We start from the raw sequence: 16,325 nt of genomic DNA on the forward strand, positions 1-16,325 counted from the left end.
TACGTAGAGGCAAATTAGCCAAGACTCCCTGATGATGCCGATACCGAGATAATTATCAAAAAAATCTTAAATCTATTATATGGATACTAATTTAGTTTTAAAATTTTTAATTTGGCCAATTAAGTTCTTTGGACGAATTGCCAATGTAATCTTTTTGGTAATTTTGGCCAAAAATCACTGACGTCGACACCAACCATCCTACATGACATAACCGGTGACGGCGAGTTCTGACTTGGATAATTTTTGCAATTCTTAGAAATTTTTCCAAATTATTTATTTATTTATTTTATCCTTTTTTTCTTTCTCGTTTACTTTTCTTTTTTTTTTTTCTTCCATTGTGGCCGACAAGGGTTGCCATGACCCTCACCGGCCGTGGGCGAGACAGCCCTCACCTAGATCTAGTGAGGACTTGGGCGAGAGCCACAACCCCTCACTAGCTACAAGGAAAAAAATGAAATAAAAAACAAAACAAAAGTCACAAAATTTTTTAAAAATTACAAAAATTATCCATGTCTGGGTCAGTCGTGTTATGTAGAATGACGGATGTCAAAGTCAGCGTTATCCGCCCAAAATTGACCAATGGTCACAATATTCAAGACTAAATTGGCCGAATTGAAAAGTTTAAAATCGGTATTCGTACGATAAATTTAACACTTTTTTCCGACATCTATTGTCTCCGATCAACAAAGTGACCTTCCATCAATTCACATCTTCGTCTCGATCTCTTTCCCCCCATCCATACAACAGGACCGTGTATGTCCATTATAATTCTCGAATCCCTCCTGAAACAATCATCTTATAGAGCTGAGGATGAGATTACTGTCTCCTAGTCCAGCAAAGAGATCCCGACTTCATTTTGATCCAAAGAGGGCTTACGAACGTTATTAGTCCGGATCAAACAAATTAGACATTATCAGCATCGTTCATTTCTTGACTTCCTGCTATAGAGATGCAATTGTATAAGATACTTCTCTAAACTAGCAAGACCAGCACGAGAAGGCCAGTCAACTCGGACAGAATTAGCTGGACGCGCCCATTAAATCATGTCAGCGTTACCATGCTCAACTACGAAAATTGCCACAATGCAACAAATCTATCTCTTGATCGAGCACTTTATACTCCTGGAAATAGCACTCGTAAGAAAGGTCCACATGACTGGCTGCAAATAGGATCCTGCTGTACAATGATTTCGGCCGCGTCTCTGATTCCCCCTGGCTTGAAAACGCTCATTAAACAATCATAAATCAACATAACGGCATCTGTAAATAGAACTAGAAAATAAAGTGCTGTATGATCTAAACCACCTCACATCCATTTACAACAACATGGAAACCGCTCTGCTAAACTGTTACAATTGACAGCGCTTTGTATTATTTAACAACATGACCGGATTCACCAACAGTCCACGATCCTGAGGTACCATACCCTGGCCTGGAGGACTAGTACAGACACACCAAGAATCCCCCCCTCAGGATGATTGATCAGGAAGGGGAGATCTTAGTCTTGAAGTTACCGCATTTACAAGACTCAAATTGGAAGAGAAACATGTATGAGAAAAAGAAACATGGTTGCGCAAAGAAGCATTTTAACTTCAGCAGAATCATCTAATCATTCGGGATAGCAGAGTGATGGCAATAAGCAAATCTCATCAGCTGAACTATCAATGGATATAACAGAACATTGTTTCTCCACTCTCAAGTACCTTTAATTGCACTTGGAAATGCACATCTCGCAAGATGACGACATCAGTCATGCATACTGATGCCCTTCAGCTTCTTCCCCAAAGATCAAACATAATCATCACATAAAAAAGACATAAAAGGTCGCACTGGAGCAGCTTCTGTCTAGTGCCTACACAATGTAAATCCAACCCCCTCAAGAAACATACATTCAGTAGTAGGGACTGTATCGCACTGACGTTCTAAACCTTGGAATTTTCCTGCAGAGATGAGATGTTTGCGAACCATTCAGTATAGATAGTGGAGTGCGTGACCCATTCAAAACATGCAGAGATATAAGCAGTATACCCATATCCATATGGAGGGTAAAATGGAGGCATGTAAGGACTCCTGAACCGGGCTCCCATAAAAGGATTAGGCCGACGAGGGCGATATTGCTTCATCCCAGGTACATTGGTTCGTTTCGCAGTTACCTAAAACAAAACCAGTTAACTCTTTCACTAAATTCACAGGGGAAAAACGAAATAAAATTGGTCAAAAATCAGCCTCAAGAACCCAATAAAAGGGGTTGACTGAAATGGCAATCACTATTAGTATTAGTGCACCTGTGTGTGTCTTGTTTCTGTAGAACCTCCCCCCCCCCACACCAAAGATAAAATGCATAAAAGAGGAAATCACCAAAACAGAATTTTTGCACCTTTAGTTGACGACCATGAAGTTCAGATTCATTCAGAACGAGAGCCTCTTGAACAGCCTCCGGCTCAAGGAATTCTACATAAGCATATCCCTTTGGTTGGCCATACTTGTCAGTACGTATGGTGACTCTATTCACTGTCCCACACGATTGAAAATGCTGCTGCACTTCCTCAGGAGTACATGAGTAGTCCACCTGCAAAAGAAGACATTGCCAGATGTAAAATAACCACATAGCCACGTCAATTTGCACAAGTTCAGAAATATTAATAGACAAAACATACCGCTGCGCTAGCAAATCAGAGGCCAGAGAAACCAATTTGAACTTCTAAACGTGTTTCAGACAAGCTCATCAGGAGCAAACAAATACTACTCAAAAGTATCCATGATGGGTGGTTGGTAATTAAATTCCTAGGAAATAGAAACCCTCGCTGGTGAATAGAGAATTTGAACACTATGAACAAACTCTTTCCCTCCCTTGGTGAAGTGTGACACCATGACTGATATGCAAAACGGCTGAATCGAGACAAAATGTAAAACTGTTCAATCTCAATTAGTTGAATTAGATGTATTTACAGTTTCCCCCTTTATCCTTCTTCTTTCAAGCAGCAGTATGAATATTTACATTTAACAACACCAAAGAATCTGCTCAATCGACAGTTTTTATCAATGGAGCATAATAAAAGAAGGTAGACAGCAATCTCAACATCAGGGAAGGCAAGCCACAGGCCCTTAAGTAGCAAATGCAAGCATATGTGCTAGCAATGTAAATTCAAACAATGCAAGCAATAAGAATCAATAAGAAGAGCTCACATTGCCAACAAAGATTGATCGAGAATCAATTTCTTCTTTATTTGCTTGACTTGCAGCTGCATTAGCAGGATCTAGTTGCAAAAGAAACAAAGAAGAGGGAAGTTGGATAGGGAATCACAAACTACATTTTACAAGTACAATAACCAGTAACAAAAGCTCATCATAGTAAAATACTACCGAAGAAAAAAAAATCAAGAGTTCAACTTGCATTTGTACTGCCAATAATTTTATTTTATCAAAGCGTTTGTTGTAAGATCAATGCAATAATGCACCATATCAAATAGTCCTAGAGCTAATAAAAACCCAAGAACTACATTTGCAAGCACAGCAACCAATTAAAAGAATCATCGTAGACACACTGCCAAAGATGAAGGTAAAAAGTTCAACTTGCTTTAGCACTATAAGTAATACCATCCTATTAGACAACCAACAGCTAGTGTGAGATAATGACATACACAATAATGAACCATCACATATAGCTTTAGCGCTGGTAAAACCTGAGGTCAAATATGTCCTCCTTCACCCACTCAAAACCCAAAATCACAAAACAATACAAGGTGACACACCTACTCAACCTCCACAGGTAAACCCAAAATCATCATATCCAAAAGAAACGACAGAAAATCTAACACCAGCGACTGCACTTGGGCTACAGCTTGTACATGTATATATGCAAAATCATTCCTCTTTAGCACCAGCCGACCACCTTTACATCTATCGATCAGACAGTCAGGAAACTGAACATTCTGCTAACAGTCACCGCCATGTTCACCCTTTTTCAGTAATAATCGGCACTCCACATGGGAAAGATAACAGCCTGTTCCATCAAATTCAAGACAATCCCCAAATTTGAATCTGCAGTGGACCGTGCATTGTATGCATTAGGCATGCAAAGCAGATAACCCTAATGGACATAGGTCCTGGATAAACCGATAAACCCAATAAAGTTTCGAATTATGACATATATCAACAAAAGGCAAGTGAACCTTACCAAAAAAAAAAAAACAAAAGGCAAGTGAAGAACGAGATGCAGGTATTTACAGTCGCTTTCTGTTCGCGCGATGCATGAACACCATTACCATAAATCAGACTCTCTGAATGCACCCTCCCTGGACAGGATCCAATTCCAACAAAGGTACAATTCAAAATTCCAGTCTAGAGGACTCTTTCACCATTACTACCACTACCATGGGATGAATGACACACATTAAAAACACGAGAATCACACAGCGAACCAAAGGACCATAAACCCATAAAAGGGAAAGGCCGAAAGGAAGAACCTTGGACGGAACCCATCTCTCGCTCGACTTTGGCCTGCATCTCGCGCAGGGCAGCGGCTTCATCCTCCATCTCCTTCAATCGCTTCTTCATGTCGTCCAACTCCTGCGTCATTCACACCCGCGAATGGATTCAGCTAGGGCATCGATCACGCGAGCTCGAGTCGTCGAGAGGAAAACCGAATCGAGAACAGATTGGTCGCGTGATACAGGAGATCGGAGAGCAAGAACACGGAAAGAGAGTCCGTACCGCTTCGCCGGAGTCCGCCGGAGACATCTCGACGTCCCCTTCCTTCATCTTCGTCGCTCTCTCTCTCTCTCTCTCTGAGCACAGCTGCGACTGCGCGTGCTACACAGCCCGGTACACTTCGGGAGGGAAGAGAGACAATGAAGAGGCGAGCCAAGTCGCGACTCATGGGCTTTTCGGCCGGTGCTCATGGTCCGACCCCTACGATATTTCCTCCACGTCAGCCTCTGTATTTCATCCTTCGTTTTTTTAACTTTCTTCTTTCTTTCGTTAAAATTTAATTACTGACAAAAGTGTCACTCACTCACCCCCTCTTTGGTTGGCCAATAAATAAATCTATCTAAAAAGCAGTAAATCAACGACTGATCTGGTTCGATTTTCAAATTCTAAATTTTGACTTTTTACTCTTACTGTGAACGTTGAGCACATGACCAAAATCACATGCAGTACCTAAAATTTTTTAAAACGTGTCAGTGTTAGAATTTGAAGTGATCAAAGAGTGAAGTATGTATTTATTTAGCAGGAACATCAAATGGGCCGAGTTAAAGCCATGAAGCCAATCCAAGGGGCCTCTGAGATATGAAATATAATATAGTTATACCATTATTTAGATTTTCTCTAGTGAAAAGCGTAATTTCAATTTACTTTTCTGTTTCTAATTATGGCTCGATTTGTTTCGCAGAAATTTTTTTCTGAGAAAATCTTATTTTCATTTTCCGGCGTGTGGATCGCTTGCGAAAATGGGTCAACGGAAAATTTATGCCTAAATTCAGAAAAATGATTTTCCCTTTCAAAAATATGATTAGACATTAGCATTTGGATTAGAAACTCTACGCTTAGGCATACAAGAACCCAACACCTATTCGTCGATCCTTGGCAACGGGCTCAAGTCCACCGAGGTAGGGCCTATATCCAAAGAGGCCGAGCTCGGACCTCGGTACCTATGTCCTAGTCCTCGATACCTGAGCTGGGGTTTCCAAAGGTCAGACCCAAGACCTTGATACCTGGGCCTGGGTCTATTGAGGCCAGGTGTGAGACGATAGAGGGATTGCCCGAGACCCTGGTGCTTGCGCCGAAGTTCATTGAGGTTGGGCCCCTGCACAAGGGTCCCAAGCTCGGCCTCCATGAACTAGGGCCCAAGCACCAAGGACCTTAGCCTAGCCTCTAAAGACCCGGGCCTAGGAATCAAGGACTCGGGCATGGGCGCCAACGAGCAGAGCACGAGCACCTAGGTCTTGGGCGTAACTTACGTGGACTCTGAATCAACGACTGTGCCCGAGTCTTTGAGATCCATCGAGGCGGACTCAAGACCCCATTATCCGCGTTCGATTCCCTAGTTACTTGTACCCAAATCACTAACACCCAAATAGTCATGGTTAGTTAGGTAAACAAAGTAGGTTTTCTTTTTGAACGACATAAAATGATTTTCAATTCATTTTCAGATTTCAGCCAAACACTGAAAATATTTTCCTGGAAAATGACTTCTTGAAAACATTTTCCAAAAATATCAAATTTTCCAAGAAACAAACAGAACCTAAATAAACTTTTTTTTGCACGCAATTAATTTTCTAATTTTGGGTTTTGGCATGTGATCATTGATAACCTTCCATGACTCAATTTGGATGAACGCATTAACTCGCTTTGTATGTTTATAGATGCACTTTCTTGTAACACTTAGGTACATTTATTTCACCGAAAACTTCATGACATAGAAAAATATTTTTCATGAAAATCATTTTCAATGAAAATTGTTAATTTTTATTTATTTGGTAGTTTAGAAAAGCGATTTCCTCTTGTAAGAAGAGAAGTTCTTTTCGCTCAATTTAAGCTTTACTGTTTTCAATTCATGGAAAACGTTTTTCTTAGATCGATTAGTTTTCCGTCATCCAAATACCGGAAAGTTAGCAGTTTTTTTTCAAATAAACGAACCTTGAAAATTGTAAAGTGTCATGTCGCAACTCTGAATCTCATTCTGTAGTACTAACATGTGGGGATAGTAATGCATCAAATAGCCATTTAAGCACACTTGACTTTCATGGATAAAATTTACATAGTTGCTTCTCGTGTTTCCTCCCTTACCTATCTAGGGTATTAGCAAGTAGCAAGCCTACTAATCGCTTATCAACATGCTGGTAATCAACTAATCATCACCCGTGTACACTTTTATCATCAGAAGGATTCATCATGACCTTTTTGGTTTGCTCTGGGGTCACAGAAATGCAAGCAACCAAGGCAGGCATGACCACTTCACTGCACTTGACAATGGCCAAGAACATGACTCGATACAAAATCACCATCCCAATCAGAACTACAAGATCAACCCACTTGGAATACTCCACGTCCATCTGCCAAAACCCTGTCAGGACCTGCTCGCCACTGATAAAAGATGCCTTGTTTCCAGCTTGACTAGGAAATTTCAGTCCCTTGAACTCATTCTTGAACAATCCCTCGTAAGCATATCTGTGAAAAGCAATGTAGTACAAAGGGTATTTCCATAGGAGTGGGAGATCATTCGGTAGTCTGAAGAATCCTCCTCCTAAGATCATTAGAGCCTGGATTCCTGCCCCCGTGATGATGCCCATCAGGAAGGTCGGTACGATGCTCGCAACTGCCATCATCAGGCTCTCCACCAACATCATGCAAGTGAACAACACCGCGACAAAGTACAAGAAGTGTTCCCATCCTCTCTGGAGTCCCGTGAGATAGTATGCAATCGCTCCGGGGATCAGGGAAATCAGCAACAGATATGGCATGGAGGAGAGCGTGTTCCCAATCACGAATGCCCCAGTTCCATAGTGCCCGTTTAATCTTTCTCGCGCAAATACCTGAAACAGTTCCAGGCCGAGAAGATTGAGATGGGAAAATAAGTATTAGTTGAAGGGGTGTTTTTCATAGATATGGATGAGCTTTATTTCAAGTCAAGAATAGGACCTTCATGTCCTCCACGAAAGAAGGAAAGCCACCGATCGCCATGAAAGTCAGGAATGAAGCAACAAAAACTAGGAGCGATCCTCTAGCCTGTAAATGTCAATGACAAAATTTGTGAATTCTTCTCTTCCCAGCTATTAAACGCTATGTATATACTTTGGTTTTCCCCTCCATTTGCAGAGTGCAAATGTGTGGACCCTCTACTCAGCATATACCTGAATTGAGCCATAAGTAGATCCAATGTTAAAGTATATGGTTCCGAGACCGAAGGCCACAGTTACATAAATGGCTAAACGCAACCAGTAGTAGCCTCGATCACGGTACATGTTCAATGAAGATCTTCTAGTAAGAACAAGACACTGTGTCACAAATTTTGCTTGGCTTCGCTCTTTCACTGGTGCTCCGTGACCCTGAGAACAGTCGGAGGAAAAGCGATTGGGTAAAGCGTATTACAAGTGAAGCATAGCCAGAATATATCTAATTACTGAAACACTTACTTGTTCATTAATCTTGGCTACTTCTCCTAGAACTTTTTGACAGTTTGGAGATGATCTGTATGATTTTACAAGAGTGTTGATCACTTCCTCTGTGGAAACTTTTCTGGGTGCACCTTGTTCAATATCCTGGCAAAATAAGTCACAAGATTCTTATTGCTACTAGTAATAATTATTTCCCAATAGATAGTACATAAAAATCGCAGGCATTTTATTGAAGGAGAAAGGCTCTCACCACATCGAAATCCTTGTTTATGGTTTTCAGAAAGTGATCTGATGGATTTTGGAGAGTTGGGCAGGGGAAACCATTCGACGCGAAAAACTACAACATTTGAAAGCAAGAGGTCAAACTAAAGTATAAATATAGATCTTTAAATTACCTCAAAATTAGTTAATACATGTAAATGCTCACCTCCGTAGCTGCGGAAGCAGGTCCAAAATACACTGTTCTGCCTGAAGACAGAAGGCAAAGATTGTGGAAAAGCTGGAAGACTTCACTACTAGGCTGATGAATTGATGCAATTATAGTTCTTCTGATTCCATCTCCGTGGTCCAAGCTGGCTATGCTGCTCATGACATAATAGGATGCCGCGCTGTCGAGTCCACTGGTTGGTTCGTCGAGGAAGAGAAGCTTCGGGCGGGTGACAATTTCCAGGCAAATGCTAACTCTTCTCTTTTGACCACCACTTAGTCCTTTGGTCCCCCAGCCTCCAATTCTTGTGTCCATGGCATCTTGCAGTCCCATTTCCCTTATTACAGTTTCTGCTCTTTCCCTTTTCTCGGATATTGGCATGGAATCTGGCAATTGTAGCTGAGCTGTGTAGTAAACAGCTTCTCTCACAGTTAGCGTTGTTATCAATACGTCGTCTTGCATCACATAAGCCTGAATTCATAAGAATAGAGAACCCTGATGAGTGATGAGAAGACAGTTCCGTGATCATTCATCATTGAATATAAGATCACCTCAAAAAACATGATAGTTGACTTAGGTTCAATTTTTTATGTGAAGTCACAAATTATTTCATATTAACTGGAGAAATGAAGGATTTTAGGATGAAGGAGAATTATTTTCAGATTCTACACTTACTGAAGTTCCATAAGCCAGAGCTTGTTTGTGGCCATTGACTAGAATGTCTCCTGTTTGCCTTATATTTGAGCTCAATCTCCCTGTCATGTGAGTTCCAAAAGTCGAAATAAGCAAAAAATGTAAGCCCCTTAGGCAGACAAGAGCGTGATTTTGAACATAATCTAAACTCACAAATCGAATGTCTTCTTTAAATAAGTTAATTACAGAGGTACACCTGAATAAATTGTTATTGGTGATTAGCGATGCAGACTGTACATGTACTAAAGTCGTATGTTCTTGTTTCTGTCTGTTCTTATCTTAGGAATGTTTTGCAAGGTTCCTTTTTTCTCATGCAAAATGGCTTAGCTGGAAAGAGAGAATAATCAATTTACCGGCGAGTGCGTCGAGGAGAGTGGACTTGCCACAACCAGAAGGCCCCATGATGGCCAAGAGCTCTCCTGGCCGGGCATAACCGGTGACACCTTGAAGTATCGGTTTCACCCCTTTGCTCTTGTTGGACACCATCACCCACATATCCTCCCATGTTAGAGTGAAATCATTTCTTGGCTCTTTTGGTTCATCAGGATCACAAGTTTCGAGCTCAACCTCATGAACTCTGCTTTGATAGTCTCGATTGGTGGTTGTTGTATCCATTCCCGTTTTCATCATCGTAGAAGCTGCTTCTACTTCCGTGCTAATGCTGATTTCTGTGGAATACACAGCCAAGTAAGTAGAAAGAAATAGATCTATGAGAGGCTATGAATTGTGAAGACATGCGAGGAAGGAAGGGTTTTATAAGCGAATGATACTGGACACTATTTAATGACCACGTTGGCATTTCGAGGATGTACTGTGTTTCTCGTGATCGAGAAGGAAAATATCGCGCAAACTTATTCTAATGGAATCATGTGGTAGACAAGCTAAGTCTAGATGGTCATTAACTTACAAAGGTGGTCATTTTCATTTGTCACTCATTTCCTTTACATGCAAATGGAGACAAGCAGCTAACGCAAGATATATCCGATATCTTGAGGTAACAAGAACGTGGCTCAAAATTTCTCAGACTCAATTATTTGTATAGTCGATAGTGACTCGTTGAACATTGGTTGCAATTTATAAAATACCGGAAGAATGGCATCTTACTTGGCTAGAAATCTGCGAAAGAGTAAAATGCACGTGATTGTACCTACATAAATGTGTGGTTAGAAAGCTGCTAGTATTTCCATGCTAATGCTGATTTCTGTGGAATACATGGCCGGGTAAGTAGAAAGAAACAGATGTATGAAAGGCTATGAATTGTGAAGACATGCGACGAAGGAAGGGTTTTACAAGCGAATGACACTGGACACTATCTAATGACCACGTTGGTGTTTCGAGGATGTACTGTGTTTCTCGTGATCGAGAAGGAAAAAATCGTGCAAACTCATTCTAATGGGATCATGCGGCAGACAAGCCAAGTCTAGATAGTCATTCACTTACAAAGGTGGTCATTTTCATTTGTCACTCATTTCCTTTACATGCGAATGGAGAGAAGAAGCTCATCAGGGAAACGCAAGAAATATCCGATATCTTGAGGTAACAAGAACGTGGCTCCAAATTTCTCGGACTCAATAATTTGTATAGTCGATAGTGACTCGTTGAACATTGGTTGCAATTTACAAAATACCGGAAGAATGGCATCTTACTTGGTTAGAAATCTGCGAAAGAGTAAAATGCACGTGATTGTACATGCATGAATGTGTGGTTGTGCATTTTTTATTTTTTTTTCACTTCCATGACCAGCTCAAGGTGGAATGCAATCGTCTCGATTGACATCGTTTGGTTGCATTATAAGAAAAGTCCAAAAGAAACGAAAGCAGACGACAAACAACATCAGTCCCTCGACATTTCCTCTTCCTTTCTCGAAGCTAAATGCCAGAAGGCAACGTGGGAAACGCCGTTTCTGTCCGGAAACGCATGGCCACTCAAAGTCTGTCACGCCTTCCCGTAGATTCTACCTCGTCCTGGAAAAGGACGAGAGAAATTATTGACACATTTAGAAGAAGAGAAAGAGAATATTCGTTACTCCAATTAGTTCGGATTGCATCGGGTCCGGATTGAAGGACGGAGAAGAAACTTCGTCACTTCCTTCTGGCCAGACAATTATTTGAGAGACCTTGAATAATGACACCGTGAAAGTTGTTTGAAGTTGTTGTCATAGGCGGCTTGGTTTGATCTCATCATGAAATTGTTCTAAAAGCTGTGAACGGTCAGATGAATCGTCTGTTCATTCGAAGAGATGATCTTCTTCACCGCAAGGTCCATCAATCGCATGAGAAATGGGAGCTTTTCGATAATTTCGCTCTCCCCGAATCATGAACTTCTATGTTAATGCTTTGGTTAGTCAACTAATTAAGCATATTCAGAAAAGCTGCCAGAGATAAGAAAACGTTGTGGTGTTTGAATCAGAAGGTTGACTTGGATCCAGCTGAGAATTTTTCTTTGCTATAGCCCACATTATGGCTTAGTCATCCGTGTGTTTGTATAACACTGAGGAGAAAAATGAACTCCAAGAACAAGTTTCATCGTACACGGATTTTCCACCTCCTTGTTTGGTCGGATGTGAAGGATAACACGTGAGCCACCAATTGTTTTGTCAAGTAACGCGAACAGAAACTTTGACAATTCGGACGGAGAAGCCAAGGACAGCAATTATTGCAAGAATATTTAATGAAGGGGCACATGAGGCTCAACTGCAATGGTCTATATTCAATGTTGCGAAGAACCTGAACGTGATGCACGCTGGGTTTTTAGACAAGCCATCAAGACCAAAATTTCTAGTGAGTAACCAATAAGAGAACTTCTCTACCAGCAATTCACAAGCTTGTGCACTAACAATTTTCACATAAAACCAGCTTTAGCCTATGACTAGTTTGATCTTAAGCACGAAATGCTCTTGTTCAATATTTGATCTTCTACAAGATCTTTACAACGAGCTTTACGTAAATCATACGTAATCTTACTCTCTCTTAAAAAAAACCTAAGATCTTTAGATGCCCTCTTCTTGTTTTTCTTGTAACAGGTACTTATGAAGCTGCTTTACGCTTTGCTTCCTGCAAAGGCACACAAAAGGGATTTACCGAGACTCATCTGTTTGTATCATGCGCAAGGCCATGATTCCCCTAACGATTGGCTTGAATTTCTCGGTCATCTTCAGAACACCAAAGAAGATGAGTCGGTACAGGACCACCATCCCGAACAAAATGGCCAGATTAGTCCACTTGGAGTAACCCATTTCCACTTGCCACATGTCCCTCAATATATCTTCGCTACTAATAGTGCTTTCACCGATTAAGGGATTTCCAGGAAGAGTTAGCCCTTCAAATTCATTCTTGTACAGACCTTGATATGCATATTTATGGAAAGATAGGTAATAGAGGGGATATCTCCATAGGACCTTTGGAAGATCATTCGGCAAGCGAAAGAAACCGCCACCGAGTATCATTAATCCTTGGATTCCTGCACCTGTTATTAGCCCCATGAGGAAATTCAGCATGACACTTGCGACGATCATCATTAAGCTCTCTACCAGCATCATACAGGCAAAAAGAGTCGACGCAAAGTATATGAAGTGCTCGAGGATTCTCTGAAGTCCCACGAGATAGTAAGTGATGGCTCCTGGAATTAGAGAAATGATAAGCAAGAAGGGCACGGATGACAGGGTATTGCCAAGAACAAATGCGCTTGTTCTGTAATGTCCATTTAATCTTTTCCTCTCAAACACCTAGGCAAAGAAAAGGATCAGAAGGGAGGTAAGTCAGACTTGAATCATGAAGTTGTGTAATCTCCAAGAGGATAAATTACTATTTCCCCACCTTCAAATCCTCCACAAAGGAAGGGAAACCCCCGATCGCCAATATCGTCAAGAACGAAGCAACAAACATTAGCATCGAACCTCTGGCCTGAATTAAGCAAATAAATTACATAGTTCAGTCTATTAATATCATTAAACATTACCACCTTTTGATTGAAACTTGGTAAAAAAGACTAAAAACATAAACAACGTTTTGAGTGCAGAGATGGAGCTTACCTGAATCGAACTATCACCGAAGCCGATGTCGGAGAAAACTGTGCCTAAACCAAATCCTAAGGCGATGTATATGACAAGATGCAACCAGTAGTATCCTGGATCCCTATACATATTTATGAAAGACCTTCTTGTAAGGACAGGAAATTGGGTGAAGAAGCAAGCTTGGCCCTCTTTGTCTAGTACATTCCTGTCAACCTTGGACAGTGCCATAACAAACATCAACGTTCACAGATACCAATATCTTCTCTTTTATAGATTTGATAAAAGTGCTCATCATATAACTTACTTGTCGACATATCTCAGATATTTGTAGTTGAATTTGCCTATAGGTATTAGACGATACATAAGAGCTTACAAGCAGTTTAATCACTTCATCTGTGCTTTGCTTTCCTCCAAAACCACGCTCGATGTCCTAGTTACAAAGAAAAATTCTAGCTGTGATCAGGCTGAGCAAGATAGCAATGCTCTTGAATTGAAATTGATTGCTTGGAAAACTTCACCCTCATACCTCGTCAAAATCAGTGTTGATAGTCCTGAGGTAGTGATCAGATGGATTTTGCAGACTTGGACATGGGAAACCATTCAGTGCAAAGAACTACATCGTACAGAATTCAATGTTCATTCATTCGTCAATTGCAAATTCAATGTTCATTCATTCCGTAATCACCTTTACTAGTTACTACAGCAAAAATTGAGGTTATGCACAAACTATAACATACCTGAGTTGCTTCACTGGAAAGACCAAAATAGACTGTTCTTCCGAGAGAGAGAAGGCACAGACTCTTGAAAAGCTCAAACACTTCACTGCTGGGCTGATGAATAGATGCTAACACCGTCATCTCATTTTGCTGAGCAAGACTAACTATTCGTCTCATGACGTAGTATGATGCTGCGCTGTCGAGGCCGCTTGTGGGCTCGTCGAGAAAGAGAAGCTTGGGACGAGGCAAGATCTCCAGGTAGATGCTGACCCTCCTCTTTTGGCCATTGCTGAGGCCTTTGTTTCCCCAACCTCCTATTCTCGTGTCAATGGCATCATGAAGACCTATCTCTTTGATCTTGGTGTCTGCTCTTTGTTTCTTCTCCAAGAGCGGCATCGAGTCTGGGAACTGAAGTTGAGCTGACAAGTATATGGCTTCTCTCACAGTCAGTGTCCATGTTAGGACATCATCCTGAGTCACATAAACCTGCAGGAGGAGATAACAATATTCAACCTGTTTACCTCCTATTAAGTTTGTCTGGATGAGTAGCCCGTGGTTTCACAAAATTCACGTGAAATCAAAACAAAATGAGTCAATTCTGTTCGCTTCTTCTTCTTTTAATTGTGGAAGACAGAGGCAAAGATTAACGTATGATACTCTTTCTCTTTTAAAAGAAAAGAAATTTGTCGTCTCAACAACTATCCCGATTGCTTAAACTATCAATATCATGTCGTATTGATCAAGTATAGAGCCAAGCCAGGCAAGCCAATTGATTTCCTTACTGAAGTCTCATATGCCAGAGGCTCTTTCCTTCCATTAAGAAGAATTTGTCCAGTTCGCTTCGTCTTTCCACTTAGCCTTCCTGCACAGTGCACAGGTCATCTAATTAAGTCATCATGAACATTTTCTTTCTTCGGATTCGGTTGTCTATTCTTTTGTAAATGAAGATAAAGCTACTCTCTCCTTGAAAAATAGTTGTGTAATGATAAAATGAGCAAACACTTTGATGACTCATGCTCAAACTGATCTAACATAACAGCTATTTTTCTTAATATTCATCGCTCGATGAACAATAACGAAAAATGAAAACTGCTATGAGAATGCATGATGTGTCACCTGCCAATGCATCCAGAAGAGTGGACTTGCCACAGCCGGACGGCCCCGTGACGGCCAAGACCTCACCGGGCCGGGCATAGCCTGTCAGCCCTTGAAGAATGGATATGCACCCGTGTTGCTTATCTGAGACCGTCACCCACAGATTTTCCCACGTTAGTGAAACTGTTCCTCCCTTCAGCCCGGTGATCATTTGTCCCGACCCATTCGAAGCAAGATCCGCCTCGCCTTCTTCTGGATCCAACGACGATCTGCCGAACTCATCTCCCAGGGAAGCTGCACAACTCTCTGCCTTCATCTGCGAGCCAGGTGATGATGAAGCCATGGAAGAGTTCAAATTGCCTTTTGTAGAATATATCGACTGGCGTGATTTAAAATGCGGGTTCACGGACATACATGAAGCAATAAAATATTTGAAAGCAGGACAGGCATCTGAGTTCTTTTTTTGTATGTTTGCTCCTCCTAGCCGCTTAGCTGAGTCTAGACGTTCATGTGAAGATTGAGGCGAATGGGAATATGGGACAAAAAGGTTCTGTAAAAGTTTGACCATTGATGTATCCGACTGATTGATACAGGAAAAATTCCAATGCCTGAACTGTCACAGCGATAACACGGATCCCGGAATCCATGCTGGCCATTCTTGGTTGTGGTTATCCAGGAATCAGGATATAGTACAATGTATTACACATCCTTTAGATATGATATAAGTAAATTGCCATTTATATCTATTTTTTTAATGCTAATTAATACCACCAAAATCTTAAATCGGTACACTTGCAACAAATTCACTCTTCATTAGTTTTAGTTAAATTTTACTATCAAATTGTTAAGTTGGATAACTCGTGACAGTTGATGAGTATACCAGTTTGGGGTTTTACTCTCCAATTGTCATATGTGCACCGGTTTGTGATTTTTCGTGGTATTAATCAAATTTAACAGAAACTAACGAATGGTAAATTTGTCATAAGTATACCGGCTTAGGGTTTTTTGTGATCAAAAAATTAGTTTGGGATAAATCTGTCACAGATATACCAGTTTGAAGTTTCGGTAGTCAAGAAATTAGTTTAAACTAAATTTGTCATATGAGTATCAGTATCTGATTTTTTGTGGTATTAACCTTTATAGTTTTGTTGTGTCTAGGAATTTCAACAGGTGGAAGTTGCAAGTATTAGGGGTGCAAATAGCTGGAGCAAGCCGGGCTCTCATTGAAAAATAAGCTTGGCCCATATTTCGAGCCTAGAGGTTTTG

At 40.9% G+C, this 16,325-nt stretch overlaps 3 protein-coding genes across 4 annotated transcripts; all 3 read right to left on the bottom strand.

Annotated features, from left to right (window-relative positions):
* Window positions 1-1,568: 1,568 nt before the first annotated feature.
* On the bottom strand, window positions 1,569-4,876 carry LOC115679718 (polyadenylate-binding protein 2-like). The gene is made up of 6 exons (XM_030603387.2): window positions 4,713-4,876; window positions 4,466-4,568; window positions 3,186-3,256; window positions 2,377-2,568; window positions 2,028-2,152; window positions 1,569-1,939 (listed from the first exon to the last, which is right to left on the bottom strand). The coding sequence occupies exons 1-6, from the start codon at window positions 4,758-4,760 to the stop codon at window positions 1,891-1,893; spliced, it is 588 nt and encodes a 195-aa protein (XP_030459247.1). The 5' UTR covers window positions 4,761-4,876; the 3' UTR covers window positions 1,569-1,890.
* A 1,966-nt stretch (window positions 4,877-6,842) lies between these two features.
* LOC115679726 (ABC transporter G family member 1-like) lies at window positions 6,843-10,006 on the bottom strand. Its single transcript, XM_030603400.2, has 8 exons — window positions 9,590-10,006; window positions 9,219-9,298; window positions 8,544-9,014; window positions 8,367-8,453; window positions 8,135-8,260; window positions 7,853-8,047; window positions 7,641-7,727; window positions 6,843-7,534 (listed from the first exon to the last, which is right to left on the bottom strand). Exons 1-8 carry the CDS (start codon window positions 9,864-9,866, stop codon window positions 6,857-6,859), a joined length of 2,001 nt encoding a protein of 666 aa, XP_030459260.1. The 5' UTR covers window positions 9,867-10,006; the 3' UTR covers window positions 6,843-6,856.
* Window positions 10,007-11,919: 1,913 nt separating this feature from the next.
* On the bottom strand, window positions 11,920-15,602 carry LOC115679742 (ABC transporter G family member 1-like). Of its 2 annotated transcripts, XM_056307286.1 has the most exons (9): window positions 15,474-15,594; window positions 15,081-15,375; window positions 14,747-14,826; window positions 13,986-14,450; window positions 13,775-13,861; window positions 13,553-13,678; window positions 13,267-13,461; window positions 13,052-13,138; window positions 11,920-12,960 (listed from the first exon to the last, which is right to left on the bottom strand). In XM_056307286.1, exons 1-9 carry the CDS (start codon window positions 15,507-15,509, stop codon window positions 12,313-12,315), a joined length of 2,019 nt encoding a protein of 672 aa, XP_056163261.1. In that variant the 5' UTR covers window positions 15,510-15,594; the 3' UTR covers window positions 11,920-12,312. The 2 variants fall into 2 exon arrangements, with proteins under 2 accessions (XP_056163261.1, XP_030459294.2); XM_030603434.2 differs by having other exon boundaries at window positions 15,081-15,602.
* Between the last annotated feature and the right edge of the window lie 723 nt (window positions 15,603-16,325).

Source organism: Syzygium oleosum, unplaced genomic scaffold, assembly GCF_021117445.2.
Source record: "Syzygium oleosum isolate NSW1041296 unplaced genomic scaffold, Sole_v2.1 Sole_v2.52, whole genome shotgun sequence".
In the NCBI taxonomy this organism is placed as follows: Eukaryota; Viridiplantae; Streptophyta; class Magnoliopsida; order Myrtales; family Myrtaceae; genus Syzygium; species Syzygium oleosum.

Bases quoted from the DNA above. Each gene is read 5' to 3' on its own strand.
- LOC115679726 (XM_030603400.2), bottom strand. From the start codon at position 9,866: ATGATGAAAACGGGAATGGATACAACAACCACCAATCGAGACTATCAA. The intron at 8,261-8,366 runs GTGAGAGCCTTT...TTATTTTGCCAG, and splicing joins TAAACAAGGATTTCGATGTG to GATATTGAACAAGGTGCACC. The intron at 7,728-7,852 runs GTATATGCTGAG...TGACATTTACAG, and splicing joins CTACTTATGGCTCAATTCAG to GCTAGAGGATCGCTCCTAGT.
- LOC115679718 (XM_030603387.2), bottom strand. From the start codon at position 4,760: ATGAAGGAAGGGGACGTCGAGATGTCTCCGGCGGACTCCGGCGAAGCG. The intron at 3,257-4,465 runs GTTCTTCCTTTC...TTTTGCAACTAG, and splicing joins AGAGATGGGTTCCGTCCAAG to ATCCTGCTAATGCAGCTGCA. The intron at 1,940-2,027 runs GTATACTGCTTA...TCATCTCTGCAG, and splicing joins TACCCTCCATATGGATATGG to GAAAATTCCAAGGTTTAGAA.
- LOC115679742 (XM_030603434.2), bottom strand. From the start codon at position 15,471: ATGTCCGTGAACCCGCATTTTAAATCACGCCAGTCGATATATTCTACA. The intron at 13,862-13,985 runs GTATGTTATAGT...TGTACGATGTAG, and splicing joins TTTCCAGTGAAGCAACTCAG to TTCTTTGCACTGAATGGTTT. The intron at 13,462-13,552 runs GTAAGTTATATG...GCACTGTCCAAG, and splicing joins TATCTGAGATATGTCGACAA to GTTGACAGGAATGTACTAGA.